The 15,970-nt window shown below is 34.7% G+C and overlaps 1 protein-coding gene across 3 annotated transcripts; it reads left to right on the forward strand.

Moving 5' to 3' along the window:
* Window positions 1–4,377: 4,377 nt before the first annotated feature.
* LOC137958983 (cyclin-T1-4-like) lies at window positions 4,378–11,969 on the forward strand. 3 transcript variants are annotated; one of them, XR_011114032.1, is made up of 7 exons: window positions 4,378–5,503; window positions 6,742–6,823; window positions 6,934–7,068; window positions 7,405–7,580; window positions 8,017–8,371; window positions 10,124–10,501; window positions 11,077–11,162. XR_011114032.1 is itself a non-coding variant. In XM_068806223.1 (6 exons), exons 1-6 carry the CDS (start codon window positions 4,986–4,988, stop codon window positions 11,365–11,367), a joined length of 1,089 nt encoding a protein of 362 aa, XP_068662324.1. In that variant the 5' UTR covers window positions 4,378–4,985; the 3' UTR covers window positions 11,368–11,969. The 3 variants fall into 3 exon arrangements, 2 of the variants coding, with proteins under 2 accessions (XP_068662324.1, XP_068662325.1); XM_068806223.1 differs by lacking the exons at window positions 8,017–8,371; window positions 10,124–10,501 and adding an exon at window positions 11,336–11,969 and having other exon boundaries at window positions 11,077–11,222; XM_068806224.1 differs by lacking the exons at window positions 10,124–10,501; window positions 11,077–11,162 and having other exon boundaries at window positions 8,017–10,117.
* The last annotated feature ends 4,001 nt before the right edge of the window (window positions 11,970–15,970 follow it).

Consider the following 15,970-nt stretch of genomic DNA (forward strand, 5'->3'; position numbering starts at 1 on the left):
GTACTCAATTGCTATCTCGATAGGTAGGTTCAGTCTTTGATTCTTTGCTTCTCTCTTCTGTTTGTTAAACTCTCTTACATTAGACTCTTAAACTGTCTTATGATTTCGTAGACTATTAGACTCTTCTGTATAAAATGGCAATTTCAACCATCTTTTGTTTTTTCCTTTTCAGTAGATTCTCCTTCCATCAAAATATTAGATAATTTTTGTCTTTGGCATAGTGGAGCATCTCTTCACTCTGATTTTCTTTTTTCTTTCTTTGTGAATTCTCTGTTTTGTTGGTTTTTTTTATCATTCTTCAGTTATCTCTACTTTCTTCTTCGTCTCTATTGAGTTGTAATTAACTAATAGAACTACTAATGTTGTGCGAACTCTGTTTTCAAAGAAACAAGTGTTTGAACGACATAGATTTTTTGTTGTAGTGATAGGAGTGGAAGCCCAAGGTGACCAAGGAGTGAACAACGATAAGTGAAGTTGTTAGCATTGGCTCTAAGTTACCAAACCCTCCACGATTATCATTGCTATTTTTAAATTAAAAGCATTATCCACTGACTGACTTCGATTATCCCTACTCATCCCCCACCTATTGCTCATGCAGGTTGGCCTAGCCATTCCAAAAAAAAAAAAAACGGAGCATGAATGCCTCAATGTGCACATGCACTGCAATTCGTACACCGTGAGGTTATCATAAGCTTGCTCTTGCCAATGGCATTCATCTCAAAGAGTTGAAAACTACAACACACTAGCAGCAAGGCATTGTAGTAATTGTGTCACAGTCTTTTTTATCTGATCAATGTCTATCTATAAGGTCTCTTAAGACTCTACTTACTATTGTTACTTTTAATAAAAAAAAATTGTTGTATGTAGTTGTTGCTTAATTAGATTTTGCTTAATTAGATTATTAGACATTAGTTGGTTGTTAATGAGTATTTTCTATTAATGATAAATTGTTCAATTCATGAAATTATATTTTTACTACCAAGAAAACTATCATTATAGACTACTACTGTTTGATAATAACTTCAAGAAAGAGATAATTTTAATTTCAATGGTTGCATTTTCATGATTATTTTTTATATTATTTTTTAACTTGGAACTCAATGTCTTAACTTTATAATCGATTATTAAGGGATGAAACTTGATTAGTCTTAATGGTCATTAAATTAGGAAGAGATATCGATACCCTCTGAATTTATGAATTTATGAAGAACACAAACAAATACTATATTTCTTAAACACTTTTGAATTGCAAGAAAATTCGGATTGGGATTTTATATGATACAAGTTATGCGAAATCCATGCAATTCGAATGAGTTAACATCTAAGATACGCTTGAACCACAACTTTGGTAAGGGAAAGCTAAGTTTTACATGGAAAGTGCAAATTTTTTGTTGAAGAGCATGTATGGAAGAGCCTTACATTACTCTCACAACAAGAATCAATATGGAGTCTTACAAGAGTCTCACAGGAGGAGGTCTCACAAAAGAGTCTGAATTAAAGATATTTTAGTTATGTTAGTTTTTTATTTATGTTTGGTTGTTCAATTGTTCTAGGACTTATCTTTTAGCATTTAACATTGGGTGTAACTAGGACAAAGGTATTTTAATTTTAATTGGATTCTACTTGTTTCCTCTATTATAAATAGAGACTCGTTGTACTTAAATTACAATAGGCTAGTGAATTATTTCTTTTTTCGAGAAATTCAATATGGTATCAAATCGGGTTTTGTGAGTTGAGTTGAATCGGTCAACCCACAAAGATAATCTGATCCTTTTCATGTTTATCAATCCTAGAAGCTTAGGTTCGTATTCTACCTATGTTTCCTTGGTGTTCACACCCTCATATTGAACTTTTCACATTACAAATTACATATTTATGAAAATATCTTTTAATATACTTTAAAACTCAAAAAGAATTTTGGTAATATGAGTGTTCTACAAAGAGAAATTGATATTTGAAGTAGCAAAGGTCAGACAACAAGAGAGGTTCAAACAATAGTAACAAGCTTTACATTTTTTGGTATTTTATACTATCAAGAATGAGATTTATGTGGAGAATTATATGTCAAAAGAAATATTTTAAGTCTATTTCCTAACTTCTCAATTTGATTTTTTTAGAGGGAGATATCAATATCAAAAGAGTCAATGGTCATGTGGACCAAAGAAGAAAGAGTACTTAGTTTGGCCAAATTATAGAATCCGAAATCTATCAGATTATTTCTCTCAAAATAAGTATATTTCATGAAGGAATATTATACTTAAATGAAAGATATCGAAGTCTAGTTTCATAAAGATCAACTTTCATTCAGCTTGATCTATGTGGAAGGAGTTATTCTCATTGAAGTTTGAAGTGGTCAAACTATAGAATGAAGCAAATCAACTAGTAATAATCGATTCAAGAACGAAGATTTTTATGTCAAATTGGGCATCAAATTAAAAAAATTTGAGTTTAGTTTCTTGACCAAAATATCATTTATGTTTTTGAGTAATATTTTGAGAGATATTGATATCAGAAGTACAAAAGGTCAACTCTGCCAAAAATCTCTCATTTTCCTTTTTTTCTCTCCTTTTATCTCTCCATAATGTGCATATATTTTTCTTTTCTCCTAGAATCCTAGTTTTTTAGCTATATTTCTCTTCTAATTAGAGAGTTGTGGTCAGACTTAATCACTCCATGATGTGCTCATTCAAGGTGTACTATATCCTACTTCAATGTTATTTTCAAGTTTTGCATTTTTGTTATTTGGTTGTGTATCTTCCGCATTGCCATCTCCGAAAAATTGTGGTCACCCCCTGAAATTCATACTTGGTCAAATTTGTTAAGTTTGTTTAAGTTATGCCATTATAACCACCCCTAGTTTTTTTATTTTTAAAAATCACATTCTAGATCCGTTTGGAAGTATGAGTGTTGTATAGTTACTTTTTTTCTATTAAATTTGTTTTCCTCTGGTATTTCTTCAGTTTATCATCTTATATTTTTAGCATTTCAGAGCAATGCTTAGACCCACCACCTAAAAAATATAGGAGTGTGCACAACATTGAGCTCAAGTCAAGTATTTTGTTCTTCACCCAAGAAGTGATTTGTGTTTGAGCTACCCTTCAAAAGTGAGTAGTCACTTTGTTGTCCCAAAAGCTGGTCATTTTTTCGCCTTTACAATTGAACAGAGTGTGTTTTAGACTATGACCATTTTGACTCGTGTATGGAGCTTTATCATACAACTACAAGTGATTTTCTTCTCCCTTATTGTGTTTTATCGAAGCTGGTCTCTATCTCTTTTTTATCCCCAACTTGAGGGGGAAAAGTAGATGAAAATGTACAAGAAAGAGGTATTTTGTTCTACATATTGTGGTAATTTTTATGTTACCAAAATATTTAAGAAACAGAGAGAACAAAAGATGAAGTTTTTGCATCTATGAAGAAGTTTTTTGAGCAAAAGAAAATTGAAGACCAAAAATATTTTAATTGTAAGTTGAACTTATAAAATCTAACTTGAGGGGGAGTGTTGAAGATCAGGTATAGAAGGGTCTTACATGACTCTCATAGTAAGAAGTTTCACAGAGCCATAATTAATATAGTAGAGTCATACAAAAGTCTCACATTAAGAGGTCTCACAAAAAATCTCAATTAAAGGTATTTTACTTATGTTAGTCTTTTATTTATGTTTAGTTGTTCAATTTTTTTAGATCTTATCTTTTAGTATTTAATTTTGGGTGTAACTAGGACAAGGGTAGTAATTTAATTGTAACTGGATTCTATTTATTTCTTCTATTATAAATAAAGACTCGTCATACTCAATGAGTTATTTCTCTTTTCTAAAAATTCAATATTTTTTAAGCAGAGTTGCACTATCTTGTGCCTCTAAATTAGCGCTTTAAGTTGATTTTGAGCACCATTAGGCTCTTAGTGACTAGTGGTGCACAAAATCCAAGCTTTTTTTTTTTTTTTTGCTTTATTTTATGAAGAATATAAAAAATGTAAATAGGACACAAACACAATGATCAATCTAGTGGCTCCAAGAATTAATGTTTGTAAGGAAGGAAGGGCATGTACATCTACCTTCTTAAAAGTTCCAACTTAGCTATGGGACATGGCTAGGTTAATATATTGTTTCATTTATTGTACATGTAAGTGTATAATATATCAAAGTGTACAGTGTTTTTTCAAGGGTATTAGTAATCAGTGATTTAAATATATTTTCATTGAGGTCTATAATTTCTATATTTAAAGAAAAATAAAATTTAAAAAAATTGAGTGGATGAGAGATGATTATTACACATGTAAGAATTACGAACCGCCCGGGGGTTAAGGTGAAAAAGTGTGAGTACGAGAAGAGGCCACGAAAACGTGAATGCTGCCAGCGGGCAAAGATGACTACGTTTCCTCGTTGAAAAGATTGTCGATTCTTCACCCCTTGTTTACGGATGTACTTCTGATCCCCCTTTTTTTTCACATAGCACTTACCTCACAGAACTCCCAAATCATATCTATAATCCCAAAATCCTTCACAAATCTGTGCCAATTCCATCTCCAAATTCAAGTGTTCTTCTTATTTCTAGGGCTGCTCGTCTCTTTGATCGCTCCGAATCTACTGATCACACTCAGAAATTTCGACATCTGCAAGGGGAGATTCGCTATCAGGTTTCGTGTTTTATTTGATCGGATTAAACGTCAAAGGTATCTCCTGTTACGCTCTGCGTTTGTCCGGTTAATCTTCCAATTTTGAGAATTTCTTGCTGTTTTAGGTTATTCACTCCTGGCTAGGTCACTCACTGAGGTTTATTTGAATTAGATCATCGTTTGTTTTAGTATCCCAACTCTAGGTTTTGATCGCAACTGGTGTATTCTGTGGTCGATCCTTTTTGTTTCTGGCTCTGTCATTTCTGTCCGACCTCGGTATTTTGTTCGGTCAGGTTCTCGTTGATTTTGGTTCCGTGAAGGTATCAGAACAGCTGTTATCTTTATTAACCTTAATTTCATTTATAATCATGTCTCTATCTCGGCCTCGTAGACATCCTCCACAAGGATTCCATATCCCAAATGGTGTTACATCTTCCTCCAACAGAAACAATAACGTTAGAAACCTCTATGACAGCAGCTTCCATCCTAATGAAATTTCGAGAAAAATTCGCGATCATCAATATCGCCTTGACGTTGATAGTGGTCCTTCTTTTAAGAGAAGAAAGTTCGCAAGTTCTAACTGGGAAGGTAGTGGCAGACAGTACCTTCACAGTCAGGTTCAGCAATTGACAATGGTTACTTACGCTCCAGCAATGACGAGCCACTCCAACTATCCCGGCTTTACAAGATCTGATACAGACTTCAGTGGGTCCTTCAGCCACAAAGCTGAACAGCCCAAATCAGAGGATGACACTGTATTTATGTCCAGGGAGGAGATTGACAGATGCTCTCCTTCTAGGAAGGATGGAATAGATTCGCTTCGTGAAACTCACCTGAGATATTCTTACTGTGCTTTTCTCCAGAACCTCGGACTTCGTCTGGAATTGTAAGTATATTTATTTCAACTGCACATTTTCTTATTTCTCTTTGGTTCTTTTCATTTTTCAGGTAATTTTCATTTGGAGGACATGATCTTGATGAAATGGATGGCTATAGTACAATACACAAGACCTTTTTTTTTTTTTTTGAGTCATAAAAGATTGTAATAGGGAGAAGACAAAGAAGCAGTACCTTCTAAAATCCAGAGGGCTGCTGTGAGAATACATCTAAAACTAAAAGCAGACAACAAAGTGACGATACATTTGAAACTAGAAGCCAGACAATAAAAAAAGAAAATAAATTACATTTATGGATAAAACTGATGAAATCAGTAAGGGGATCCTTCCCAGACAACCTTATCTGCTGAAGAATTTACTGTTCTAGGAACATGCTGCCAAGACATAGTGAGGGTTCTTGTATTGTCCCAGATTTTTTTTAAAATGGTAAAAGGTGCCAATTAGGCTCAATATTTTCGTTACACTGGCTGATAAAAGATGCAGAATCCACCTGTCCCACACCTGGGTCCGAAAATGAGAGTGAGCAACTTTAATACCATTCAGGAGAGTGTGAGATTCAGCTGAGAAAGACTCTTAGAACCTAAGGGACCGGCATATGATAGTATTGCAGATCCAGTAATGTCAAGAAAAATGTCACCAAATCCTACTTGACTCAGGTTTTTTATCTAACTTCAAAATTAAGTTTGATGGAGCTGATTGCTGTGACATTCAGTGGCTTGTTGATTGACATGGTGGCAATCTCCGACTTAGTTCTCTCTTATATGGGAACAGGGGAATTCAGAAAATTTCTTCCTCATGAGAGAATGTGGTGCAGAATTTTTCAAGGACCTTTTGCAACATTCTCAATTTTCTGGCTAAATTATCTTCTTTTTAAGACAACCTACACTTACCAAATGAAAGTACATTAAAAACTCCTCTTTGGTCGGAACTGTAAATCATTTTGGCATTTTTAATTTGGGGGCTTGGTTGCTCAGTGGAATCTTTTGGTAGTGTACTAGAGTATACGGTTACATTTCAGATCCATTTTTTCTAGAGTCTTTTGTTGTACCACTTTGAGTCTGTTTCTAGAGTGTTACTTCTCCTAGTTCTGAATAGCTTGGTTAGATATCATCAGCTGGTTGTATTGGTGTGTTCAGTCTTTTCATCTGCTATAATGAAAACTTTGTGATATGTGGTCTGGTTTCGTTGTGATAAATTTGATGACGTTGCTTTATTTATAACTTTGCAGGCCACAAACTACAATTGGTACTGCAATGGTTCTTTGTCACCGTTTTTTTGTTCGCAGGTCTCATGCTTGTCACGATAGATTTGTGAGTTTTCCCTGCCTTTCTCATGTTTTACTCGTATGCTTGCTTCATTTTACTGAAATTTGTTCTCTGAATGAAGAATACTCTAATAACTAATGATCTCTCTAATGCAGTTAATTGCAACAGCAGCTTTGTTCCTTACAGCAAAGTCTGAGGAGACATCACGACCTTTGAATACAGTACTTAGACTTTCATATGAAATATGCCATAAGCAAGATCTTTCTTTCTTTCCATATTTACTTCCCTCTGTAAGTAAAGTTAGTATGATATTTTTTTCATTATTTTTTGGTTTAACCAATTATATATGCTGATCAGACCCTTCTCTTAATCTTGCCTCTTGCAACATCCCTTTCCTTCTGCACTTTCTCCTTCTTGTAAATAAATGTATTTGCCTTTTAAGTAACCCTGTTTTTACAGCAGGGCTCCTATATCTTAAAGTATGTTACTGAAATAGCATATTTTCTATTTAGTAATTAACATCCTAAATATGTTTTATCCCAATGATGCTGAATCTTCTTTCTTTGTCCATCTTGGCAGAACATACTCTGTTCTGAGAATGTGTTTACCTTGTACTTTTTTTGTAGGACTGGTTTGAGCAATATCGAGAGAGAATCCTTGAGGCAGAGCATATAATATTGAGAACTCTAGACTTTGAGCTCAATGTGCAGCATCCATACAATCCTCTTACTTCTGTCCTTAACAAACTGGGATTTTCACAAAGTGCACTAGTGAATCTTGCATGGAACTTGGTTAGTGAAGGGTAAGTTCATTGGTTTTAGTTCTCACTGTCTGTGATATTTTTGTATCAGAAAGGCCTCATTTCTTTGTTGTTGTAGTCCATGTGTAAATATTTAATGAAGCTGCCTATGGGTACTGGGATAATGTTTTGTTTCATAACTTCTCTTATATAGTAGTTTTGGTTTTCCAGTGAAAAGGATAAGGAAATATGTTTGTTGTTGTTGTCTTTCTTTTTCATTTTCTCTCAGTGGTGTCTGATGTCTTGAGCAACTTGTCTTGAAGTTTTTAACTATGAGATGAGGTGGCTTGTACCCATCCACATCTTTCTTAATTATCTTTTATACCTTAATTGTTACTTTTTTTGCCAAATTTCCCACGAGACTGATTACTCAACATGGTTCTTTTTTTTTGTTTTCTGGTGTGTATATTGATCTTTTGGTCTGGCATATATATTGCAGGGTCTTCAAGAATAGCGTGCTCACCTGTGTGGTTTTCTTACTTGGCGGGTTGATTCACTATTCATGCAGAATGTTGTTTACCTTTGAAGTTGAAACATTAGGATGTTATGGCTAGCTTGCGTTGAAATCAATCCATCAAGGCAGAAAAGAAAAAGAAAAAAGAAAGATACTCTTATATTTTTCATGTATATTCAAAACCTATTATTCACCCAGTTACTGGGGAGCTGGTGAGGTCCTCCTGAATACCAGAATCTGAGCCAAGTTGGTAACCATTGCTGTCATTTGCTGTCTGGGCCTTTGCTTCAATGGCCACTGGGGGTTTCTAGTGTGTGGTCTGGGTTCAAGTCTCACCAGGGTAAGGGGTTCAATTTAAAAAAAAAAAAAAAATAATCTAAGAATCAAAAAACATTGTTGTCTGTACTAGCTTACCTGGTACATTTGTCTGATTTGGGATCTGTCTTCCTGTTGGCGGTTGCTGATTTACAATCTGATTTTTTAATTGGGATTTTAGCTTTGCCTCTTGAGGTGAATAATCTCTCCGCCCAACTTGTGAAAACATTTTTGAGGAAATGGAGTATGTCAGGACTTTCAGTCGATCATTTCTCTTTGAAAGTTACACTGTTTTACTGGTTGTTACTAGTAACAAACTCTATTTCTCTCATTCTTTCTCTTTCTTGCCTCCATCGTTTTCTAATCCTTCTGCAAAAGATGAATTTTTTGTTGATTCCATTATGTTGGATTATCTAATTTCTTCCACCAACTCTCCAATGTCACTCCAATTCCTTTTTTTAAATAAGGTTCAGATTTTTTGTCCTATTACAGCTTTTTTTTATAGTCAGTAGCAATTTGGCTTTAAGTTCGTCGTCTGATAAAATATGCGTTTTTGGTTTGGATTGTGAGTCGATTCAATTTTTGTCTTGTTGGATAAGAAATACATCAAATATTAAATATCAGCTCCAGTTTCTAGTTCAAACATCAATACTTGAGAAAGGGAGCCCTTGCCCTTCCAAAATGGAAAACAAAATAAAAATAAAAAAAGAATGCAGAATATTGAACTCCTGATTATTTCCTGTTGCTTCAGGCTTCAGGCTGTTGCTCAACTCTTCTATTATTTCCTGTTGTCTCATTTATGCTACTGTGTGAGTCTCATATCATATTCTTTAGCGGTACTATGTCATGTGTATATTACTTAAAGGTCAAGAAGCAAATGGCATAATGAACTTGTTAGCTAAATGTTAGAAGGTTATGTTAGGTCACACTGTTTATGTTCGTTTCCCTGTGAAAAAAGGGGTGGCTACTTCTTCAGGTTATGGTACATAGAGGTCTTCAAAGTTTTAACTACTCCTTTAAGTTACCAAGGTGAAACAACAGCTAGGGACATGTGTTTGCACGTTTTTAAGTTTCGTTCATGCTATGTTGTTTGCTGGATTTTGCAGCAAGTATCTGTCCTCTTTTAAATTTTACTTCAAGAGTTCTTTCTAAAGTTCTTGGGCTCAACATCAATGGCAAACGAAGGCATTTTAGTGTACTATTAATTAATTCTAATTTTTTATTGTAAGTGCTGTTTCTTTAAAAACATTTGCTAAGCAACAACACCTGTCAGCGCTGCTTTTGATTCTCCTCTCTACTCATTTGATGTCTCAGGCCTTTTTTTTTTTTTTTGGACATCATCGTCCTGGGATTCTTTCAAGTGAATTTGTTCAGTCTTTATACTTGCTTTTATGTATCTAAAAAACATTCACAGATTTTCCTGTCATTGTTGGTCAAATTCAACTTCGTCATGCTTTATATTGTCATCATATATCTAAGTCTTTGTAAGCACGTGTCATGTATTGATGTGCATGCATGTATGTGTTGCAGTCAGCTAACCATGAAGCTGATATATTGTTGGTCAATGAAGCCTTCCATAGATTGATGTGTTTCAGTCAGCTAACCATGAAGCTGATATATTGTTGGTCGATGAAGCCTTCCATAGATTGGAGCTCTTTTTCATCCCATTTTTACTTTGGTTGGAACATAACAGTCCACCATCTGTTTTTGTTTTTTCTACTTGTGTAAACTGCAATATGTTTACAAAGCTTGGCTGTTTTTTTTTTTTTTTTTGGAGATGTCTGGTGCTCTGCTAGAGGATGCCTACTGCATATGGATCTCCTGAGTAATACAAAGTAACAACTTTTCCAAAAGACAAAATGGTGCGCAATATGCGTGATGCAGGACTATTAAGTGTATTTCATGCGTAGGACAAAACTGAGTTGATGATACAGGCACATACAATGAACATTTGTGCTTTTATTTGCTTGCAACTTTTTCTTGCATCCCCCCTATACGTTGACATGTGGACTTCGGATAGCTCATTCTGGGACCAGTACTAAATTGATGTATTGCTCAGAAAAGATCAACATACTACTGTTCTTTAAGCAGCTCTATCAGCATTTCTCCAGATGATTCTTCAAAAATTCTAGGTGGTGACTGCTTTTGCTAGTTGGTAAGAAGGATATAATGGTTTTGAAGTCAAAGTTTGATTTCTTTATTATCTTGTTATTTAATTTTTTTTTCCACTTTTCTTTATGTCTCTGCATGTTGCTAGAAATATCCCAGTGTAATTGCAGATGGGTAGTTTGTGGTTTGCTAGCCATCTGTCTGATGTTGATTCAACCTTCTAGCTCTGTTACCTGTTTTAGACCCATATTGCGCCTTCCAGAAGGCCCAACTTACTACTGTGGTCTTAGTGTGTTAGCAGTGTATTCCTGGAGATGATTCTTGGTAAATGTTCTACCTGCCTGGCTGCTTTTGTTGGTAAGGAATGAATGCTTTTAAGAACTTGCATTGATTTGCCATATGAAAGTCGACCATGGATTTACTTGAAACTCATGTTATGTTCTTATTAATGATATGAAATTGAGTCCAAAAGGCTCTTATTTTCATGAATTTGGGAATGATTGGTTAGCTTTAGTGTGTTTTGAGTTGAATTATTGAATTGACTGGCATTACCTGCTCTGTTCGTCTCTCTCCCTTGTTTCTGTGAGTAATTTTTATGGAAGCAAATGAACTCTTCTGCAGACTCCGGAGTTCTCTTTGGCTACAGTTCAAACCACAACACATAGCTGCTGGAGCAGCTTTTCTTGCTGCCAGATTTCTTAATTTTGATCTCTCTTTAAATCAGAGTATGTGGGAAGATTTCCAGATTACTCCAGCTATCCTGCAAGGTGCGATTATGTTTCTTGATGTGTTTGAGCATGCTTGAGTGATATATTTGGATTCTTTATGTTCCTTACTCTCACTTTAACAACCTAAACATGTTGCTATTTGTGGTTTGCAGATGTTGTCCAGCAGTTGATGGAGCTCTTTTAGCACAGAACTGTGAGTATATATGGTTGCTGGACTGTTATACTGGATCAGAAGAACAAGCTAAAAGGGTTCAGGTGAATATTATTATGAATTGATTCTGTTGTAGAGGTGCAGTTAATTCCATTGCTAGACCAAAATGAAGTGTACATCGTTTGTGATTCTCAATATCCATCGGCGTTCACCTTTCTGACGAGCTGATATTTGGAGTATAAAATAGAATCGAAGGGGAGCAGTGGCCATATTATAAATTGGCTACGAGGATAATTGAGAAAGTTTTGTATTATATATGGTAGTGAAAGGGGTGGCTGCGAGAACCTCTACGACGGCGTTTTAGTGATTATAACTCGTAATATCAATTTGGGATTTATCAACGCCTAGAGCACCGCAAGGGGTCACGTGTTTTGGTCTCATGTGATCAATCTGCCACCCGTGGTAGCCAGCACTCACATTGGCAATATTTACCATATCAGTTTTTATGAGAAATTGTAGAAATCAGTAATTGTAGTTGTGAGAAAGTTGGTATTGTAGAACCAAAATGGACGAACCTTCATGGAATCAGAATCATAGTAATCGAGTAACCTTTATTGAGAAAACAAGGGGTAATCAGTGGATATTGTTTTATTTATTTGAGTGGAATTTAAAATATTTTTAGAAATGTGTTATCCAAAACATTGTTAGCCGTCTCAAAAGCAATTTGATTATGTTACAAATAAATTTTATTAAAAATTATTTTCAAACTTACTTTATTCGTTTGAGAGTGCTCGCCTATGCGTGTGAGAGATTAGATGAGTGTGGGAGTAACCGCTCGAGTATCAAGATGTAAAAAAGCCATTGCCTATATTGAATTTAATTCTTTGGGTAGTCTTCTGGTTCAACGATGCTTTTGGAGGCAATCGCTTTACAAACATCAGACTCTTTGACTGGAGTTCCCTTCTCATCTATTACTTCGGTCAGAAGTATGGTGGAATTTAGGTTTTGGTGAAGAAGGGGCTGAAAATAGAGGGTTTAGCCTCGGATTTAAATGAGAAATGCATAAAAAATCAAAATGAAAGGGGTTTGGAGGCACTGGAGCTCTGAAATTTGGTAGAGTGAAGAGGTTAGGGTAAGATCTGTTTAAAACTCTTCCAACTTGTTATTTTACCTTGTGAATGATCAATCATTTTGTGTTGATTGATTGATCAATCAATCAATGTGCTTTGATCTATCAATCAATAACATATGTAGAGTGATAAAAACGTCATCTTTGGATTTCTACTTCACTTTTATGGCACTATTAATGATGTGTTCTTTAAGCTCATGTTTTTCATTTCATGCTTAGTTCTCCTTGAGAACTGATCAAATTCTAATGGCTTTGTGAAAATGTCCGCTAATTGATATTTGGTGGGAAAAAATTCAATTCTAATTACCTTGGTTTAAACCTACTCTCTGATCAAGTAATGTTTTATTTCTCTATGTTTTCATTGAGAGTGGTGAACCAGGTTTTTAGACTTATGACGCTCATATTGTCATAAAGGACTAAAATTTCTTTTCTCTAAGCCATAATCATCTAGTTATTGTTTCATCCAAAAAAGTTGAACACAACAACTTCCACATGCAATGTATTTAGCATCTAATGTAATTGAGTGTTGTTTATTCGAAAACCAAGAGACAAACGTATTTTCAAGTAATTGGCAATTATCACTCGTAGTCTTTCTGTCAATTTTGCAACCAAAAAAATCAACATCAAAGTAACCTACTACATCAATGACTCATGAGTTAAGAGTGCCAAAGACCTAAGTTTGGTATTCCAAGTAGATAACGAAAGATTCTTTTCACTGCCACTAAGTGAGATTCTCTAGGGTCATTATATTTGGTTTACTGGTTGAAAGGTAAAGTAGGGATCCTATCATGCTTCTATAGATTTTTTATTTATGGCCTTACCGAAGTTGTCTGAGTCAAATTTCAAGGACGAACTCAGGGGTGTGCTAATTGGCTTAAGATTTTCAATGTTGAATTCCTTAAGCAATCCCTTAGTGTATTTAGACTAATTTATGAATTTACCATTTTCGGTTTGTATTACTTGAAGTCCAAGGAAGAATGTGAGTTCACCCATTAGACTCATATCCAACTCATTTTTCATTACACTAGGATATTCAAGATATTGAAAGGGGTTTGTAGAACCAAATATTATATCATCCACATAATTTGATTGATAATTAAGTTTTGATCATGGTTCTTTATAAATAGAGTCTTATCTAGGTTGCCTCTCTTATGATCATTCTTTTCTAAATATTCGCTTAATCTATCATACCACGCTTTATGAGTTTGCTTTAACCCATGTAACTTTTTTTGTAATTTATATACATGGTCAAAGTTGCTCAAATCCTCAAAACCTTCAGTTTGTTCGACATATTCTTCTTCTTGAATGTACCCATTTAGAAATACACTTTTTACATCCATTTGGTACAACTTGAATTTTATGTGACAAGCATAGGCTAAAAGGATTTAAATTGCTTCTAGTCTTGCCACGTGTGAGTAAGTTTCTTCGAAATCAATATTTTCTTCTTGGTTATATCTTTTTGCAACTAACTTAGTTTTGTTTCTCACAATTTGGTTTTCTTCATTAGCCTTGTTCCTAAAAACCCATTTAGTTTTTTTGACTTGTTGATTTTGGGATCTAGGTACTAGAGTCCAAAATTTATTTCTTTCAAATTGATTTAATTCTTCTTGTATTGCCATGATCCCAAAGTCATCTTTTTTTAGTTTCAGCAAAGCTTTTGGGCACTATTTGCCATATTTTTATGAGTTGTTCTTCTAGTTGTAATTTTGTTTTGAGGGTCACCAACAATTTGTTTTAAGGGATGATCAACCATGAACTTATATTTCTTTGGCTCCATAGGTGGCTCTTCTTGGTTATTCGGGTCATTTGGGTTCTCATCAAGACTTTGGTCTTGAGGTTGAGATCCGGGGATGAATCGAAGGGGTTTCCCTCTTCTTCATCAGAAATTGGAGTTGGGGTTGGATTTGGAGAATCAGATTGGCCAAACTCATTATGTACCAACTCCTCGACTCTTCTAGTTGTCTTGTTGTAAACTCTATATATGTTTCTATGAGTTGAATAACCCAAGAAAAATCTTTTATCAACCCTAGAGTCAAGCTTCCCTAATTTTTCTTTGGTTCTTTCAACATGAGCACTTAGCATCCAAATGTTCTAAAGTAATGTTGGAAGTACAATTCATGAGTTTGTTGAGAAGGGGCTTTATACTTACTCGCTTTATGATATAGTAAGTAGTGTTTGTGACTTTGGCCCAAAATCTATCTAGCATGTTGTATACATGTAGCATAGCTCTAGCCATCTCAAATAAAGTTCTATTTCTTCTCTCAAAAACACCATTTTTTAGGAGTTTGAGGAGCTGAGAATGTATAGTCTATATCATGCTTTGTGAAATATTCCTCGAAGAGTGGATTTTCAAATTCTCCTCTACGATTACTTCTATTTTTGACAATGTTCTAGCCTTGCTTTTTTTTAACTTTCTCTCATAGTTTGGCAAAGGTCGGAAAAACATCATCCTTGTGAGCTAAGAAATCTACCCATGTGAACCTAGAATAGTCATCTACCACCACTAAGGTAAGACACTTTCAGTTTAGGCTTAAGGTTTGAGTAGGTTCAACTAAATCCATGTGGATTAGTTGAAGAGGCCTAGAGGTCGAAACTACATTCTTTGATTTGAAAGAAGTTATGTATTTCTTTCCAAGTTTCCAAGCATTACAAGATCCCTCTCTTATAAATTTTTTATTCGGTATCCCTCTCACTTGATTTTTCTTTACTAGTTTGTTCAAGGAATATGTTCCTATTTGTCCTAGTCTCTTATGCCACAACCAAGATTCATCGATTTTTGCACCCAAACATATGACACTAGTTGTGGGTAAGTCAATTATGTTCACAACATAAAAGTTCCTATTTCTATGTTCCTCTAGAACTAGTTTATCATTTTCGTTCTTTACTAAGGATTTGTCCTTTTCATATGATAATTTGTTACCTTTATCACAAATTTAACTAATGTTAAGTAAATCATGCATAAACCCTTCTACATAATAAACATCAGATGTGAAAGAGGTTGAGGGACCAATTTTTTTCAATTTCTTTGGTAGTACATTTTATATTGTCTCCAAATGTTACATGACCACCGACTTTAGGTTTGATTTCTACAAACTTCTGCTTGTCACCGATCATGTGCCTCAAGTAACAACTATCCAAAATCCGAACATTTTTCAATACCTTGGCTCAAAGGCAAACCTACATCACAAGAGATTTAGCCCTTAGATATCCATTTTAAGTCGGGTCCCTTTGAAATAACATTTGAAGCACTAGGTGATTTGGGTTTCCAAATTTGTTTGCCCAAGTTCTTGTGGGTTACCACAACCCTTTTAGTTGTTTTGGGTACCCAACGTTGTTTGTTGCCATTTGTATTCTTAATTTGGTAAATATGGGCATAGTGACCCACCTTATTACAATAGTGGTATTGAATGTAAGGAATGGGAGAGAACTTATTAATTTGTCTCTTCTTGTTCTTTCCAACTTTCCTCTTGGGTGTGGATTTTTAAGATAGAGCTTTGACTCCTTGTT

The sequence above is a fragment of the Aristolochia californica genome, unplaced genomic scaffold (genome assembly GCF_029961685.1).
Source record: "Aristolochia californica isolate CCGP_79_NKW_82.1479 unplaced genomic scaffold, dmAriCali1.0.hap1 SCAF_3, whole genome shotgun sequence".
NCBI classification, from domain to species: Eukaryota; Viridiplantae; Streptophyta; class Magnoliopsida; order Piperales; family Aristolochiaceae; genus Aristolochia; species Aristolochia californica.

Excerpts from the sequence above, each read along its gene's own strand:
- LOC137958983 (XM_068806223.1), top strand. The coding sequence starts at position 4,986 with ATGTCTCTATCTCGGCCTCGTAGACATCCTCCACAAGGATTCCATATC. Across the intron at positions 5,504-6,741 it reads CTCGGACTTCGTCTGGAATT|GCCACAAACTACAATTGGTA; the intron begins GTAAGTATATTT and ends ATAACTTTGCAG. Across the intron at positions 11,223-11,335 it reads TACTCCAGCTATCCTGCAAG|ATGTTGTCCAGCAGTTGATG; the intron begins GTGCGATTATGT and ends TGTGGTTTGCAG.